We start from the raw sequence: 18709 nt of genomic DNA, 5'->3' as shown, positions 1-18709 counted from the left end.
TATATATATATGGAGGCAATACCTATCACAGCCTGGTGTGTACACCAGTAGGTATGTGCAAGATTAGTACCAAGTTTATACTTGATAAGTACCTCATATCCAGTACCCTATATAATGTATCGTTACTGTCTACATCAAACCATATTAGACATTCCCTTATCTCTCACAGCTCACATCTAAACTACTCACTTCTTACTTCCCTGAGAGTCTAGTGCAYGATTATAAGCTCTGGTTTACCTGCAACGTAATCACCAAAGCCCACCGTGGTCAGCGTGATAACCACAAAGTAGGCAGATTCCAACAGGGTCCAGTTCTCCACTCTTTGAAAAACCAAAGTAGGCACCGCAAGAAAGACCAAGCAACCCAGCAGGATGGACAGGACAGCTGAAATCACCCGGACAATGGTGGGACTAACACGCCACTTCTGTCCGCGGCGACATACAACACAGTGACGTTACAAACAYAAGAAACTACACTTTAAAACAACGTTTGAATTGATATTTTAAGGTCTGACCAGGAAGAGGGTCTCTATTTTGGCAACGGTTTTCCTCAGGCCAGTACCCAGATGGTCCCCGACTCCAGCGAGCAGGATACCGAACAACGGGATCCCCACTAGAGCGTAGAAAATACAGAACAGCTTCCCTAGGTCCGACTGGGGAGAGATGTTTCCAAACCCTGTACATTTAAAGAAAGAAAATCACAAATTCACCAGTGATTTGTTTACATGTTGTATTCCTGAATCTTCGAAAAGATATTACCAATGGTTGTGATGATGGTCCCTGAGAAAAACAAGGCACTGGCGATGTCCCATTTGCTGACAAAAGTGGAGTTGTCTTTGACATTTATACCTGCGTCCAGTTCCTCCACTACCTCCTGAGACAGAACAGAGAAGGAGTTCTTTTTATTATATCTTTATATCTGTATATTTGGGTTTTTTTCTGGTCCATGACCAAAAACAAAATCTGTTGTGTTTCTGTTTGGGATAATTGGTTATGGGTGGTCAAATAAAAGGTTTATACATAACTGCAAGCCTCTGGAGGATCCTTGATGTTGGTGGAACTTCAGCGGCACCAGCAGCTTCAAGTATCTGTTTGCAGCTTTGTGATGGCATTTTAGCAGCTGCTCTCTTAATCCAATGTATTTGTTTGGCAGAAACCTTCCTCGTTGTGCCTTCATCTGCTCTGACAGCCACAAATCTCCACAGTACAGTGATCAACCTTGATCGTTGTGAAATATCTAAGGTTTTCATAACTTGTTCAAGGCATTCGGCTGCTTCATGCTTTTCACAGCAGAGATCTTTTTCTTTGCCACGCTTCAAAATGTTCTGTTTAATGATGTGGAACGTCCTTCTTCAGTTGTTTTTCTTTAATTGGGCTCACCTGGCAAACTAATCATCACATGTCTAAGGTTGATTCCAGTGATCCAAAGACTGAGACACAATGTAATAAACAATGCCTAATAATTAGAAGAGTATTGTAATTCTAACTGTTCTCTTTGAAGCCAAGACTTCACCAAGATTCTGTTTCATCTCACATCCCTCCACTTCTTATCTCTACATCACTTCTCATAAAACTCAAAATTCGATTTAAAATCTTCCTTCTTGTCTCGGAAGTGATAAACAGTCAGGATTCCTGTTACATCAGTGAATTTTAACCCCTTCCAAACRTTGTGTATTTCCTGTCCCGGGTTACAGACTGTGGAATAAGTTTTCCTCAGAGTCTGGAGTGAACCACAATCAAAACATCTCACTCTTTTAAAATGATTTTGTGTTTAACTCACCTACTTTCGCATTTTCTTATTCTGTGTGGTTTTACTGTTTTTGTTTTAATACTTCAAAAGTTGCTTTTACTATGTCGCTTTTTTGTAAAAATTGTATAAAATAAAAGCTCATACTTTGTTGCAAAGAGACCTTTTATTGAGATAATTAAAGAAATTTCCCTTTAAATTGAGATATTAATTTTAAATGATTTGTATAAACAAATAAAAGTGAACAGTTTTAAATCTGCTAAAGTTTGTTGTAAATATACACGTCTGAGGATAAATGTGCAGCTGAGCATGTTTTTCTGTTAGTAAAATATCTGGATGGACTTTACAAAAACTTGGATGTACATCGACAACTAATTAACTTTTGGAATCAACTCGATTCAAGATGGCCGCAACAGCTAGTTAACCTTAGTGAACACAAAGAAAAGCTGAAATTTAGTCAGTTTTACAGATAGTTAGACAAACCCTAACATATTCTATCTCTGCTTAAAATGTTGGAGTCTAACATGTTTATCTGTTAGCAAAATAATTTATGAACCACGAACTAATTTTATTAAGGCTCAGAAAGTATTCATTTAACGTTCCCCTACAATTGATTAACTTTTGGAATTAGTCCAATTCAATATGGCTGCCACAGCTAGTTGGCTTTGGAAAACACAAAAACAGCTGGAACTCAGTACATGTGATGTATATTGAGCTCAGATTTGGTGTAGTTGCAGCTGAGAGTCATCCACCGCCATGTATACTCTAAGTGTTAACGGATCAAACAAGATCTATATTTAAAACTTTGGTATTCAAAACTGTGGATGAAATTCATTCCCTCAAGGAATGTTAGTTTACGTTCCCCCAAAATATTATTTTTATTTGCAGTAATTCAAAATAAGAATGTTAATATTTGCCGTTTCATATTTGTTTACGGCCACATTTCCTCCTGACCGCCTATTTAGTTTTGTTCAACCGAACAAGATCTTCCACCAAACCAGCGAACTGTGTGACTTCACTCTAAGGTCAGATTGAAGTGGGAATAAACAAACTTAAAGACCTGCTGAAACATCAGACCTTTGGCCTGGAGAAATCTGACCCACAATGCCGAGCTGTTGCACGGCCCGACATCAGAGGAATAACTGAGAGCTGTGCAGCTCCCTCGTAAATAAAATGTCTGCAGCTCTTATGTAAGCTGTCATTAAGCACATTGCACTGTTATGTAATATTATTATTATATATGTTATATATTTTCATATATAATATTATATATTATCATCACAGAGTGTTCAATATGTATTCTGGATTATAATTTTATACAATTCAGTAAAAATGAAGATCATAAAAAGTTGAGGGGAAAAGTTAAATTAAGTTATGACAGTGTTTCTTATAAATACATAAAGTTCTTAATAGTGTCAGTTTTTACCTGAGCAGGTAAAAACCTCTTTTCCTTTAACCACTTCATGGTGTTTAAAAGTAAATGTTTAATCATGTCGTTTACTGTTAATGAGTATTAAGACCTATCTGCTTGTTGACACCATCTCTGAATGTGATCAGATCTCTTACACCAAGGGGCTGTCCAGACCCCTCGTTAAAAATAGTCATTAGTTTGTAATTACCGGATTGCATTCAGACAGGACTAAATACTGGTCTGGACAGCCTCAATGAGCACTGSAAATCTTTTTAACTCAGGCCAGGTGTGGGACAACTAGATACAGAGTTTTTGTTTTTATTCTGTTGTTTYATTTGGCTAAAAGAAATAAAATGATTCAGTTTTGTTGAGGGATTTTTAGAGTTGATGACAGGATCCTGCATGATGAGTGTTGTGTTCGTAGGTTTACACAGGGAATGCATTTATGTTCTGTTTTGTTGCAGATATCGATTTTTGTCACTAGAGGGCACATCTGAGAGGCACACCTCAGTCCAGGACTCAAGGCCTCAGCAGAGTCCACTGGAACCTGCCAGATCCGCTCTCATTGTCGTAGTTCTGTGATGAAAATCGCATCATTTTGTTTTCAGCTTCGTGTCGCCCGCCTCTTCCTGTCACAAGGTCCGAGCTGAACTTTTCACCCCCTTCCACATACGAAATGATAGTGTGATTGGTCAGAAGTCAAACGGCCCAAAACTCATGGATGGAGACACAGTACAGGGGCAGGAGGGGTTTCCCAGGAGGTCTGCTCTGTGTGTCTCGTTAGACTATGGAGGTTCGTGAAAATGGACCTCCCGCCATCACGTGACCACACACGTCAACTAGCTGGCTGCGGTTTGACCATGCTGATCGCTTTTGAGGCTATCTGCCTGCCTCAGTGTGATTTCTGAATGGACCGAAGGCGTCCATGTCAGCCCACCTCTGATGTGCCACAGATCAAGGTAGAAACAGAGACGAAACAGACGACATGTGAAAATATAAGCCGGAGCCAAAGTTCAATAACGCGATGAACTGATGAGGTGTGATCAGCGCAGCCAGATGGTCACAGGATTAAAATTAAAACTGATTATTATTTAGGGAAAGCTGATGATGACTCACAGCAACTTTTGTTTTTTTAAAAAAAAATGGATTAACCATAAAAATCTTTGCTAAATTGAGTTCATCCGTCATGTTTTTGAACTGGAATAATGTGACGTCGTATTGAGTGGCACGTTACGCCTCTTTTGGTTCCGCAAAGCTCACTTATGATCTGAAAGCTCACGTCTGAGYGGGACGCGGCCGTCTCCATCGGTCAAAATGAACGGCTCAAGGCAGCATAGAGACAGACTGCTCTGTTGGCCCATTTAATGGAAACGTTTTATGAAGGAGCCTGGTGTCAGTAAAAATAGGAGAGTAAAAATACGAGACATCGTATTCTGGCGACTCAGCGTTTACTGTAATAAAGTTGGCAAGTTTAAACTATCGTCTCCTGGCTGTGTGTGTGTCTCCAGAGCGGGTAAATAACGTCTGATTATTTAAAAAAAAAGTTTTAGGGTCAGTCAGAGCTGACCAACCCAAAACAGATTACAAGAAGTAAATCTGCTCAGCTCACATGTATCAAAAAGGATTCACAACTGGGCCAAAAGCAGTGGTGCAATCAGGGAGGGGTCCAGGGGGTAATAGCCAAGTTTGCTACCACATTGCAATGTTTTTAAATATTCAAATATACACAACAGCTTCATAAAGTTCCCTCAGCAATATTACATTTCTGCTAAAAGATAAAAATATGTACTACTATATGTGAAACTGTTTGTGGTGTAAAGGTTTATAAAATGTTTGAACAGCGATGCACTTTATTTTTACTGAGTTTGCCTACTGAGCTTTCTAAAAATACATTTTAAAGAATTGTAAAGGTTAGTTATAGACATGTATGGAGGACCGAATCTGACATAATTAGAAATAAAAGCAGACTCATGTAAACGAACAAATAAATACATAAATAAATACACTTTAAATGCACCAATTTAATTAAAGAAGAACTTTATCTCATGTTTTATAATTTAACAGACCTTCATATTTATTTTTCCAGCTTAGTTCCAATAAATTATATATTTTAGCACATAATTTACAATTTACAGTTTTTAAAAATTATATATCTTTTTTGTTTTTCCTTTCACTTGTACGTGCATTTGTGTCTTTTAAATGATTATATTTAATTATTTTAAAATAAGTTTTCTCACAAGTCACCATGTATTGCTTTTACATTTCTCTGTCTCCTGTTTATAAATTTCCTTATGCATTTTTGTCTTACTAAGCAAATAAGGTGGGCGGGCCTTCTTGGGTCAGCTCCTCTCCTATTGGTCAACAGCCAGGAAAGAGCAGGATCCATGTGCAGATCTACTGTGTATGCTTGTGCTGCCACAATTTAGCTTAAAGTTGACAGTTTAGTTAAAGCAAAGGCACAGGTAAGTGTAAGTGTGTGAYCGAGTGACTGTCGTCTTAGAGGTCAGCTGTTAGTGTTAGCATTCGCTAAATTTTATGAGTTAGCGAAGCTAACGTTTAGGTGAGCTGTGCCTACCACTGGTAATAGTGACAAAATCTGTCTTCCTTCCATCTTTTTTTCTTTCCTTCCTGTTTTATTAATTTTAACCACATTTTTAAAAATATTTTTTCTGTTAATTGTTTAATTTCCTTTGATTCCATTAGAAACCACATTAGAAATAACTTCACCATTATTTCTGTTCTTTTATTGTAAGACAGTGATAAGATTTTTTTTCTTTAAATTCTTCACATCCAGTTTGTTTACTCATCTCATGTCCTTCAGTCAGTCTAACCTTTTTGCAGAATGTCAGCGACTGCACGTAGAGATCACACCGCAAGTTAAAATAGTCATTTTACAATCTCCTCTCGAGGGAGAGGACAGGCATCTCAGGGATCACGGGGCAGTTGCCAAACCACCAGAGTAATGCCCTGCTTAAGCTTGGATCAACTTTCATGAATTGACATGCACGTTGGAGCAGAACCACACACACATAACTGTTCGGATCACACCTGTTATCGGGTGGAGCTGTGGAGCTTTACAGCGGCACCGACAAGCTGCACCGATCAGACTACATGGATCTGAGGGGTCATCTGAGGTCCTACAGAATCCCCTCAATTTAACAAGTTACTATTYAATCAGTACAACAGATCAGTTACTGTCAGACAAAAGAACAGAAAAATAAACATTTCAACATTATATCTAGATATCCTAAAAACTTAGCTCTGGTTTCACCTTGTCCACGTGGAAACAGGTTTTGTATGGAAAGATATTGTGAGGGGTTCTATGGAATTATTGTGAACAATAATAATCTTACCTGCTGCAAATAGCTCTTTAAATAACCTGAGTTTGGAGAAACAGGTTAATTCTGACAGGACTGAGGAGCTAATGTAGTTAGTGATCCCATCACCATCATTTTTACAACAAGTGTTTATTCCAGCAACAATATCATGACGCTACAGCTAGCTGCTGCTGCCATTATCTACGCTTGCAAATAACCATGGAATGCCACTAAATGCAAAACTGACAATAGTGTTAAGATTTATAAAATCAATAGAAAATAAATTATTTTAGGACATTGGTCACTTTGGTTGTAGTTTAATTTTAATTTGAGCAAAATTAAACAGTTTTTCTCCAAACAGTTCATTCAAAGAGTCATCGACAATAGACCCATCTACAGAATCCCTCTTCAATAGGTCTGAACTATCCCTTTAAGCTGATCTGAGTTTGATAATAGAACTGTTATTTTAATTATTTAAATGTGCGGGTCTATTTCCTCTTTATTAAAAGTGTTTGGTTATTTTAATAAAATGTAATAATTTATATAAAACATGACTTTGAACTTAAATTTTAGCTTTATAAACTGATTGCAATCATTTCTCATAGAATATTAGTTTTTTGTACAGTAGTTGTTTTTTCCCCGTCAATACAGAAATCAATAATTGTTGTTTGGTTATTGAAAATAATATAAATAAATAAAATTCTTAATTTGATAAATATTCAATATTAAATACAAACTCAAATCTAGAAAAAAATGTGCAAGATAGATGTGAGGCTGGTCCAAAACAAAAACTTTTAACTCCACCTACTGACCGACGTCAATTTTTGAATATTACAATAGTTTGTCTGACTGATGCAGAATAATTTGCTAAAGTAACAAACAGACAAGAGAGTCCTGATTTATATAAAAGGTGGAAAATATTTCAAAACTACTGAATATTTCCTGCCATGAAAAGACTGCATGTTGTACCTGCAGAAAGTTCTGTAGCATTTCCGGGTCGATGCAGGAGTTGTTTAACAGGAAGTGCGTGGATTTGTTCTGCAGGGAGCTCAGCAGGCTCATGTACTCGTCCTCCTCCAGGGGAGCCTCCAGGGACTGAAACACCACGGCGCCCAGCACCAGGTACAGGATGACCCCCGTGAAGATGGCGAGTAGGGTGGAGCAGCGCATGGCTGCACCTCCAGTCAGTCCGAACGCAGCCTGCTTCTTCTCTGGACCGACCKCAACTCTGACGGGGGCTTGATCCCAGCTGCTGTAGCTGAAACATCAGCAACCATTAAAAAAAGAAGCACATCCAGTGGGTTTTATATCGCCTGTTAGATCGACTTGAGCCTTGCAGCACTGCTGGGCCAAAAAACAACAAACAAGAACCTGTCCTGCCTTGGACAGACGTCGCCGTGTGTGTGTGTGAGTTTCAAAACATGCCATGAACACACAGACAGGTGCAAAACACAACAACAGAGCTCACCTGTCAGTGCGCTTTATCTGCCCGGACCGCCGTCTTTTCCAGTCCCTCTTGGGACCAGCTCTGATGATTGAGTCCCTGGATCCGTAACCGCTGGGGAACCCGTCCCCCTCAGATTCTAAAGGAGGGGACACTGGACAGGAACCACACGGACATGTTTTTATATCAGATCAGATCCGTCTAAATTTAACTCAATGACAGCCAAAATGTTCGCTCACACTGTCGACGCGAGGTCAGAAACTGGAAGAGAGATGTTTAAAAGTCCAGGTTTGGTTGGGTGTTGATCAAATCAAGAGAGAGCTCACAGTTTTGGWGCCCAAAGGTAAAAATGGACTGTGTCCATTTCCCAAAATACCTCATCAACCGGTGGACAGATCACTGGATGTACAGCTACGACTGGGTTAGTTTTGGAATCAGGATGGCATCCACTAACTGTCCTGAACCAACAAAAACATACCTGTAACTCAGTCCATCCCAAAGAAATGTTGAAAACCAAACAACCTGATGCCTGTTAGGTCAGTGTGCATTCAGGCAGTTCGGTTTTTGTTTGAAAAAAGTGTTTTGTTTTCTGAAACAAAAATTCAAAAATGAACGATTATTTGATTTCGAAACAGATAATGACTTTAGCTTTATTTTTTTTTTTTTTTTTTTTTTTGAGACGTGGCCTGACCTGCAGGTTCTCTCTGCACTACATACGCCGTGTAGATCCGAAATAGGTTTGGACACATTATGCATTGAAATGTATCCAAACCCACTTCAGATCTGGTGATGAGGCCAGCATCATTTACCGTGGAGATAATTCCCAATTCATCAAACTGACTATCAGCACTAGTAGACACCAATCTCTCTAACTTTTCTCTGTTCTTGTGTGCTTTTAATCCACATACAAAACTGTCAACATGATGCATGTGCACAAAATCAGACAAGTTCAACGATAAAGCAGACTGTACACTAGTTGAAGACGTTTTGCTTCTTATCTGAGCTTTCTCAGTTTGCAGCGTCCCGATGACTGGCCTGTAAATCCGTCCCATTTACAGATATTGCGCTAAGACTGGGCGTGATAGCAGCTGAGAGTCATCCCAGAGTGCACCAACACAAGCAGGACATCAACCAGAGTCGCTACAACTCTGTCATTTGTCAGCACAAGATGATCTTACCTTCAAACCTTGGCACAGAAGGTGGCAGATGATATTCATTCCTTTAAAAAAATGCTAGGCCTTTAACTTTACTTGAAACCTGAGGAAGTGACGGTGCACTGATCCACGCCTAACCTGTTACAGCAGYGATAGACCTGTCAAACGCTCCAGAAACATCTAAAAACAATCAGACATGAACAGATCATTTAAACTGCTGGAATACAAACCAAGAAAAAAACTGACTCCAGTCCTTTAAAGTTTGGTCAGTGTGGCTCTTTAGTCAGCAAATCTRTTGGTTCTGGTCCAAAATGAAAGCAGTAAACTGTCAGACCTGCACTGAAACCAGTTTTATAGCTGCTGGAGTACAGAAAGAGACAGTCCACTTACAGAATGAAACAGATCTCAATTACAAACTGGCCAAAAATTATATTTGTTTCACATTTAAACCCAAGAAGCACAAATATATTTGTAATTAAATTAAAAAAGCTAATTTTTTAATTAATATTATCCCAAATATAAATCATTGAATTTCAAATAGGAAACTTTAGTCAACCGAACAGGATTCTTACACAGAATCTGCAGTTTGTCTTCAGATCACACACCTTAAAAACCAACCCACAGTGGCAGACAGTTGACAAAAGCAAAAACTGTAATATGCTTTAAGTGCCGACAGGGCTGCTGCAGCAGGAGTAATGCAGACACACATAATGAGCCACTTTAATAGCCACTTAGACTCCCTTTGAATCCATAAGATTCATGGTTCGGATCAATGCYGCAGACCGTCCGGCTCACATGTAGCTTACCTCAGAGAGGAGGGACCATGAGAGAGCTGAGCCGAGCAGGGCGTCCCATCATGACTTCAGGCAGCCGCATGTGTGAGAGTGTGTGAGGAGGCGAGGTTTGTGCTGAGCGCACCAGAGGCGAAAAGGTGCTCAATCAAACGGACTTCATGTCAACAGAGTGAGAGAGTGAATTAAAGAGGGAGCGCAGATGGAACGAGGAGGACGGGGTCTGAACAGAGTCGGTTTCAGAGCCTCTGCTGTGTTGTTTCAAAGTGTGTTTCTGTTCTGTGAGGCAGTGTCCAACCTGCAGAGGACGGCTGGAGCAACAGAAGAAATACAACGCTTCTCTGAGCATCAGTGTTGCTGTTGGGTCTATGTTTGAGTCGCTGAAGTTTGGTGTTAAATTGTCGGTTCTTAACAGGGAAGCACTCGAACCAGGAACGACAGCTGAAGCATTCCCGAATGTCCATCGGACCCTCCCAAGTTTAACTAGCTGTTTGAGGGTCTGAGTTAGATCTGAACAAAGGAAGTTGGGTGTGGTGAAAGCTTCATATCAGTGGACATCGGCATGTTTGATGACTAGACAGACGACTGGAATCACCAGCTTTATCACAATACAATATTACATCGAAATGTTTGGATGACGGATCGATATTTCTCGATATCACAAAGTCTGTCACGATACGATTTTGATTCAATTCACGTCTGCGATCGATATAATGCGATAGCATATGATCTAACACAATGTCGGTTAGATGGGCATATATCAGTTCACACTGAGCATATGATGACGATACAAATTGATACTTTTGTTTTGCCTCAATAAAACTGAATCATGAACCATTCAAATCGATATATCAATATAGTTCGATGTATTGTTACCCCTAGACTGGAACCTGGAAGTTGAAGCCATGAAGGCCAAGAGCCCCCTAGTGGCTGACTGCAGCATGATTTTTAGATGTTTGGCCTGTTTCACAGCGAAAAAAAGAATAAAATACACTAAACATTTACAGAGTGCTTACCTTCACCAAGACAGTTGAGCTGTGATTGGTGGAACAAAGTTTCGCTGGATTCTGATTCATTGTCACGGTATGACATCATCACTAAAAGGCAGCCTCCGGCCCTGTTCTGTTTAAAGTTTTCATTTTGGGTTTGTGCCAGCTCACGACGAACCGCAGTTCTGGCAGACGTCAGAGCAGCACCAAAATTTAATCATTTTTTCTTGTGACAAACCCCAACGTGTCCTGAGAAATTAATGAAAATCAGTCCATAACCCTTTGAGTGATCACGTGCACAGATGGACGGACAGGTAAAGCAGTGCTACCGAAAACATATCCTCCTTGTTTGAGATGCTGCTGTATGTTCGAATATGAATTTTAAAAACATGTTTCATTTCATTTAGCTATTTCAGGCTTTAAGACAAGTTGATTGACAGTGTGACAGCCTATCAGCACAGTGGGAGGGAGTGTGGGCGGGGCTTTGCTACTGGGGGTACAACCCCATCGCATTACAACTGGATAAAATGTACCCACTTTTTGCTTTGTTGAAAATTGAGGCTGACAGGACCCAGTTTTTAGGAGCTGCCTTGTTGCATTTTTGGACCATCATAGTGAAGTAAGTCTTTAAGTCCAGCCTCCTCACCTGCACACAAGATGTCACATGAGCTTTCTTTTAAGCATGAAATACAGATAAATGAATATTTGCCCAAGCAGCAGCAACGTAAACTATGTGAATCAACCAGTACACAATGATGCAACAATAATCTTTGTTGGGATTCTGCAACAAACTGAAGATTCAACTCAATCTGCTGGCTCCATAGATTGGTTGTTTTCTGTACGATGCCCTGAGACAAACTTTGTTGTGTAGAGCAATATAAATAAACTGAATTGAACATAACAGCACCCAAAAACATTTGACTTCCATTTTGGACAACTGGAGTTAAATGATGCTCGTATTTCCCCTCTATTTCAATAGCAAAGAGCCTCAAGCTACCCCTTAAAGATGAGTAATGTGGCACCAAAGAAGGTAGAAATATGAGTATAACATATACTCATAATACTTAATCATTACTATAGGTTCTAGAAACCAAGGGAACTATTGCTGGTTGCTCACATTTTATTTTGTCCTTCATTAATTTTGGCTCTATAATTTCACGCTTTCTGCTCTATATAGTCACAGTTTGTCACAGTTTGTCTGTTCCTGTGAGCAGAACCCACTGGCACCTTGCCATCATGCATTTCCGACTCATCTACCTCCAAATGTTCGGCCCAGGGTCTCCAGAATCGTTTTCCATTAGATAACACTGCTGTACTGATAAGCTTTCCTAGAGGATTTTTTGAGTCATTTCTCATGAAAGCTTCAATCACATTTTTAGTGTTTTTGCAGTGTTCAGATAAGAATAGTACCTGTTAAAAACAAGTTTTTATGTTGTTCTTTTCTGAGATATGATCTTATTCATTGCCCTGGTCAGATGGTTCATCTTACTCTTCATCGTGATCCACGTTGTTACATAAAATCTATATTCACCAGATTCCAGRTCGTACCTACACATGGTTTTATGGTTGTGAATTTTTGTACTACTACTTCCCTTATTGTGTGGCTTTCTATATGTTTTTTCTACATACAGAGTATCTGGTTTTAGTTGGTCAAACTTCACCTGCCCTGTCAGTCATCTTCCCTCTGTGTGAATACTCCCAGGTTTACTTTGTGACATCCTTGTGGTTGCTTGTCTTTGTGTCACTTCAACAAGTTTGGTTCTTTCAGTAAAGATTCTTATTTTCTTGTATTATAATTTTCTTTTTTTTTTCTTGGATAAACTCATGTTCCTGCTTCCTGCTCATCACTGAGGTCCTACACAGCCTCAGGAGACAGATGGTTTTCCACATGATTGTATCACTTGTCCCTACGATGCTTTAGAAACAAAATGTGTGTATTGTTTGTCTGTGTGTGTGTGTGTGTCAGAAACAAATGACAGAAAAATGAGAGAATCAACCAACCATTCACTCCCACTCACACCATGGTTTAGTTACTAATTAACTTAAAATGTATGTTTTTACTCTGTGGGAGAAAACTGATATGATCTGATATGTATAACATAAAGTTATAAATAATTTTAGGTAAGATATGTGTTTCACATTTGTATGATGTTTGATTTCTACTATTAACAGATGACCTGTATATCAAATATTTATAAATTCACCCTGCATTAGCAGCAAAAACCTAAATTATTTAAAATCCTAAAATTTTCTGCTGATACAGATTGTAACAGAGGTTTTTTTTTTAGGGTTGAAGCCCAAGTTCGTTCCAAAATGTTGCTTAAATACTTCAAACTGTGTCTGAGTGTCGAAAGTCTTCGTGTCCCTTTAACATTTTTAGATTCTGTTACGTTACAACCACAAACATCAAAGCACTTTACAAGGATATTATATAGAATAAAAGAAAGAAATAAAAARKYYKRAAAATTCAGTTACTTTAAAATCATTGCTACRAAAATTGCACCAGCATTTTTACTATTTTTTGTCTTTTTATTCTAAACCGAACTTTTGGCCTAAATGCTGCGTGGCAGAAAACTAACACCCCTCTCATCACACCATCTCTGTAAAACCTGATGTCATGTAGTTCAGCTTCAACATGCAGAGATCAAAGTGGTTTCTCTGGTCCGTATTAAAACCTGGGTGTAGGGAGGAGGTCGTTCCTTTCAAGCTGTTTCAACTCAACTGTAAAATGAGATTTCCTTATTTTATGTTGTACTGAGAGTGATGGTTCGTTTAAAAAGACCTTAATAGACATTGATTCAGAAAACTGAGTTGTTCCAATAATATGCTCAAGGACTTTATGTTTTTCGGTGTTTATTTGTGCACAAAATTACTCAAAAGAACAAATCATTAAGTTTTGGTGTTGATCTGATAACATCTGTCAGAGCTGCAGCTCAGAAACTTAGAACAGAGCCAGAGGCTGCTTTTTACTGATGATGTCATACTTTAACAGCCAATCAGCGTCCAGCAGAACCTTGTTCCACCAATCACAGCTCAGCAGCTGCACGCTCTTATTTTATAAGCTTGGAGGGGGTTTGCAGGATTGTTTCTACTTTATTATTTATATTTTATTTTGTCCAGATTATATTATATTTCCTTTTTTATTTTCTTCTTTTTTTTTGGTTTTAGACGTTAAAAAATATTCAACTCATAATCTCGACTTAACAGCTTTTACATCAGTGGTTTTTAAACTTTTCAGCATCCGGGGGAAAAAAATATTAAACGTGATGGTATTTACAATATATCCATTTAGATAAACATATTTGAAAAGCAATTTTGAACTCCTGATGTGAAAATAGTAATTTCAACCCCCTCAGAAAATTAATAAAAGTCCTGGTTTGTATGTATTTGATGAAACATTGTTTTATTCTTTAAGAAATAATTTAAAATATGAAGGAAATCTGATTGCAGAGAGTCTTCCAGCTCAAAGATCAACTAAAACACTACTGTCTTTGTTTTCCTTCTCATGTCTTCATTTGATTGGACGCTCATTTTAATTAAAAATGTTTCATCAACAAACAGCTCATCTGTAAAAAAAAAATGCTGTGTCGTGATTTAAACCCAGCAGGCAGCCAAGTAATAAAACTTTTACAGCGACGCCCCGAAACAGAAGCAGTTTGCTGCAACACATTCAGAACTTTCTGCCCTCTGACTGACACTTCTTCAGCTTCGGCATCTTTTTTCCTRCAAACCCACGGTCCTCCTCTGGACCTGGACTTGCTGAGGAGCAGGATTGGATTCATTTTATGCACTCAGTCAAATAAACTGTTAAATACATTTAGCTACTTCAATTCAATCTGTGTGAGAGCTCCTGTCTGTCCTCCTTCAACTGAACACCGTCCAACTGCAGGGGGAGAGGTGTCCTCTTACTCTGGACACATAAATCAGGACTCTGGGAGTTTTATACCGAAAGTTTTGTTTAAAAAAACTAAAAAGTTGTGAAAGAATCACTTTTTTCCCCCACTGATTTGTCAAAAACTAAATTCTGGCTAAACTTGAACAATGAACTTTAAAAAAAAGGAAGCAGATTTGAAATGTCATGCAAAAAAAACAAACAAAAAAAGTCTTACTTCTCTTTCATCAGTCGTTAAAATCCCAAATATTCTCTAACGGCGTTCTTGGGTTTGTTTGCAACATGAAGCTAAAGAAGCGTCCGTCCAGCTGAAGAATGGAGACACATCTAAAATGACTCTACATGGGAATAATAATAAAAAAAAAAAAACTGCTCAGACTGATTGATGTGATCAATGTGCTCACAATTACAGGACGAGTAAAGGCAGGTGGTGGTAAATAAAGGAGAGGAGGAGGAGGAGGAGGAGAGCCACGCTGCTTTTATCAGCACTTTATTTTCAATTAGGCCTTCGTGCATCCACAGTACGCTCACTTTCTGCCATTTTTTTTTTGATGATGCAGGGACTTCTTGGACTGGAAATTGTGCGGTTAGCAAACGTCTGCAGCTTTGGTCATTTAAGGGAAGACGGTGCACTTCGAAGGCGACAAAGTTAAAAAAGAAAGATCTGATTACTGCTTTTATGATGAACAAGAAAATATTAGATCTTTATGAAAATTTTGAAAAGATTTATTCAGCGTGTCCGAGTGGTAAATCCTGATTTTATTACTGGGAAATCATCTAAAGGCACATTTTCAAAGCAGGACAGGAAATAAAAATAAAACGTGCTTCTTTATAAGTTAAATTCCCAGTAACTGATGATAAAAAAGGGACTGAAACCATGATTAAAAATCTAAAATATTAAAAAAATCTCAGTTAAACTGAAGTCTGAGTGGGTGAAATGTTGCTTCAGTCATAGTTCTGGGTCAGAAAGGTGAACCGTCTCAGTCCCTGCTGGTGAAAAACATCCCCACAGCATGATGCTGCCACCACCRTGCTTCACTGTGGAGGTGTTCTCAGCTGGTCAGTTTGCCTCTGTGTTTTAGTCTCATCTGATCAGAACACTTGTGCATATTTAAGGACGTAATTCCATTTTTTCATTTTGTTTTTTTAATGTCTCTGTCAGGGCTGTCTTTAACCTCCTGGATGTTTCTCTGATTGCCTCACTTGTTTCAAGAGCTTTGATGGACAAGCCTCTGCAGATTTAACAGAGCTCCATGAGAGACTCAAGGTTCAGGATATATATATTTTATACACCAGCCCTGAGCTGTACTTAACTTCATCTTTGGAGAGTTCCTCGGTCTTCATGATGACTCCTGCTTAGGAAGCTCCTTACTGCTCAGAGGTGTCGAATCTTTATCACAACAAAGAAAGGTTTTCTGTGAAAACTGCAGTGAAATAATATATAGTAAATGTGGGGGGGTCCAAACTAATTTGATTTATGTGCAGGGGACACTTCCCTTTCTCAAATAATTACCATGATGCCTATGGCCTGTTTGTCATTTTCTTTTAAAAAGTCAAAGCAAACATTTTAAAAACATTTACAAAGAAAAAGCTTTCTCAGTTTTAAAGCCACCTCCTCTTATTTGCTTGAAAAAAAAACCTAATATAATTATAAATACTCAAAACTGGAAATAAAGAATAAAACAAGCACAATTACAAACTGCATTTATTAATTATCCCAACCTATTCAATTATTTACTTTTTCATGATGTTAGTTTTAATAAATATGATTTTGGTCTGAGAGAAAAGTACTTTGAGAAAACCCACTCCTGCACAGGGAGATGATGTAAACACAACCTAAAATTTTGATCTTAGCAACCTTCTTCTTTAGAGGCAACATGTTGCTCTGACAACTGTGCTGCCTAATTTTATATTTATAATTATTTTAATAATTTATACAATTATTGTAAATATATACCTATATGCCCCCTCACACTGTGACTGCTGGATATGGGCACCAGTGACCCTGAAAGGAAGAAGCAGGTATAAATAATGGATGGATGGTAGAAAAATGGTGAATGGCTTGAACTTATATAGCACCTTATCAAATCCACATGGACTCTGAAGTGTTTTACACTTCAGACATTCATCCATTCACACTGATGGTGGTAAGCTACATTGTAGCCACAGCTGCACTGAGGCACACTGACAGAGGCGGGGCTGCCACGCAGCGGCGMCACCGGACCCTCTGACCACCATCAGTAGGCAAGGCGGGTGAAGTGTCTTGCCCAAGGACACGACTTAAGATAGCTGGAACTGGGGATTGAACCGGTGACCTTCCGGTTTCAGGACGAGATGAAAACCTGAGGTCATAATTTAACAAAAAAAACAAAAACCTTTGCAGCTCACTTCACACTCAGCATTTCCTCTGCAGCTGAACCTGATCGACTAACAGATGTTAGCAGCTGGAAAAGAAGAAAACTGAGTCAGGGTTTCAGAGCCTGTAACATATTAGAAAGATTGAGGATCTGGGAAGTCCAGTTCCACCTCTTATTGATTTGCCTCAGATTCTCCTTTACACATTAATCTAATCTTTTCAGATCCTGTAAAGCTTTTTAACAGCAAGAAGTCGACGTATCTAAAGGAACCGTGTGCTGGAATGTCTAAATGTCTAATATTTCTTCTCTCCTCCGTTAAAAAAAGTTAAAACTTGAGACATAAATGTTTCTGATTACCAGAAAAGACAATAAAAAAGAAACCTTTAACATGAGAACTTTGTTTTATTGGATCTAAGAAGCTCAGGAAATGTTTACATTACTGACAGTGTTGTAGTCAAGACCAGACCATCACAAAGTGGTCTCAAGACCAGTCTTAAGACCAAGACCAGTCTGGCGGACTACAACACTGCTGCCAGAAGTCAGAAAACATACTTTACATTTACACAAACCTGCAGTAATAAATGTCTCTGTGAAGTAAAAACCTGTTTATATTCTTGGTTAACTCTTTTTAAAACCTTTAGTTCCTTTTAAACTGTTACCTTTTTAAAAATTTCCTCAATAGAAAAACGTTTTAACGTCCAAATAATGAATATTTTAAATCCTTTTTGAAGCCTGAAAATAATTTATGTTTTAATTTGAAGTCATTTACAGACTGACAGGCTTCCACATCTGCTCGTCAGTGGCTTTTTAAATGTAAAAAACAAACAAACGACACACTCAACAGACGTTTGGTTAGCAAACATTAAAAAAAAAAAGCTAAAACAGCTTAAATACCAGCTTCGGGATTAAACGTGAACATCCTGAACTGACGTAAAAATCAATGTGAGGAATGTTTAAATTAGATCTGAATATGTGACAAAAGCAGCAGCTAAATCTTTAACGTGTGGTCCTGCTGGTGATTTATTATTGTTGTTATTTCTCCTCCCAGTTTGAACAGTTCGGATTTCCGTAATCTGATGTTGCGACACGATGTGGACGAGTGCAGCCGTAGATCAGAACAGTTTGACCATGCTCTCTCTGGACTTTCCCACTCCGACCCACTTCACTGAAACGAGAAACGACAAATAAAACACAAACTGTGACTGGCAGCTTTGGCACTGCTTTCTCCATTAATCAGAAACCATCTCTCTCTCTCAATCTGCGGACCTGGCACTTGAAGGAAGTCCTCGATGAACCGAATGTAGCTCTGAGCCGGAGGAGGCAGCTCCTCGAAGCTGCGGGCCGACTCGGTGCTGCAGCACCAGCCGGGCAGCGTCTCGTAATCCACACACACACGCGTCAACACGTCCATATTGGCTGCAGCAGGAAGAGAAAAACTATCTTTACTGTCTGCTGGCAAATCTGCACGAGTCCAGACAACTGATTTGATTTGATTTATTGATTYAACAGGAAAAGATTACTAAAAATCAAGCCTGACTCAGCATAATTGCTGTTTTACAGCAGGTTCCTGTTCTGCAGCACATAAAACACTCAGAAATACAACATCAC

General features: G+C 38.8%; 2 protein-coding genes across 2 annotated transcripts in view; both read right to left on the bottom strand.

The window, feature by feature from the left end:
- The window catches only part of kcnk4b (potassium channel, subfamily K, member 4b), a 14647-nt gene extending 4553 nt beyond the window's left edge, over nucleotides 1–10094 (bottom strand). The window contains exons 1-6 of the mRNA XM_014016436.1: nucleotides 9879–10094; nucleotides 7943–8072; nucleotides 7444–7732; nucleotides 759–873; nucleotides 515–675; nucleotides 238–424 (exon numbers count right to left, since the gene is read on the bottom strand). Of these exons, the coding sequence (XP_013871890.1) occupies nucleotides 238–424; nucleotides 515–675; nucleotides 759–873; nucleotides 7444–7644 (664 nt within the window). The 5' untranslated portion in view covers nucleotides 7645–7732; nucleotides 7943–8072; nucleotides 9879–10094. The remainder of the gene's footprint in view (nucleotides 1–237; nucleotides 425–514; nucleotides 676–758; nucleotides 874–7443; nucleotides 7733–7942; nucleotides 8073–9878) is intronic.
- Nucleotides 10095–17483: 7389 nt separating this feature from the next.
- adssl (adenylosuccinate synthase, like) overlaps nucleotides 17484–18709 on the bottom strand; it is a 10889-nt gene continuing 9663 nt past the window's right edge. The window contains exons 12-13 of the mRNA XM_014016435.1: nucleotides 18368–18517; nucleotides 17484–18266 (exon numbers count right to left, since the gene is read on the bottom strand). Of these exons, the coding sequence (XP_013871889.1) occupies nucleotides 18214–18266; nucleotides 18368–18517 (203 nt within the window). The 3' untranslated portion in view covers nucleotides 17484–18213. The remainder of the gene's footprint in view (nucleotides 18267–18367; nucleotides 18518–18709) is intronic.

This window comes from Austrofundulus limnaeus, unplaced genomic scaffold, assembly GCF_001266775.1.
Source record: "Austrofundulus limnaeus strain Quisiro unplaced genomic scaffold, Austrofundulus_limnaeus-1.0 Scaffold145, whole genome shotgun sequence".
In the NCBI taxonomy this organism is placed as follows: Eukaryota; Metazoa; Chordata; class Actinopteri; order Cyprinodontiformes; family Rivulidae; genus Austrofundulus; species Austrofundulus limnaeus.
The sequence above is the reverse complement of the archived record's forward strand: the minus strand, read 5'-3'. Positions and strand labels throughout refer to the sequence as shown.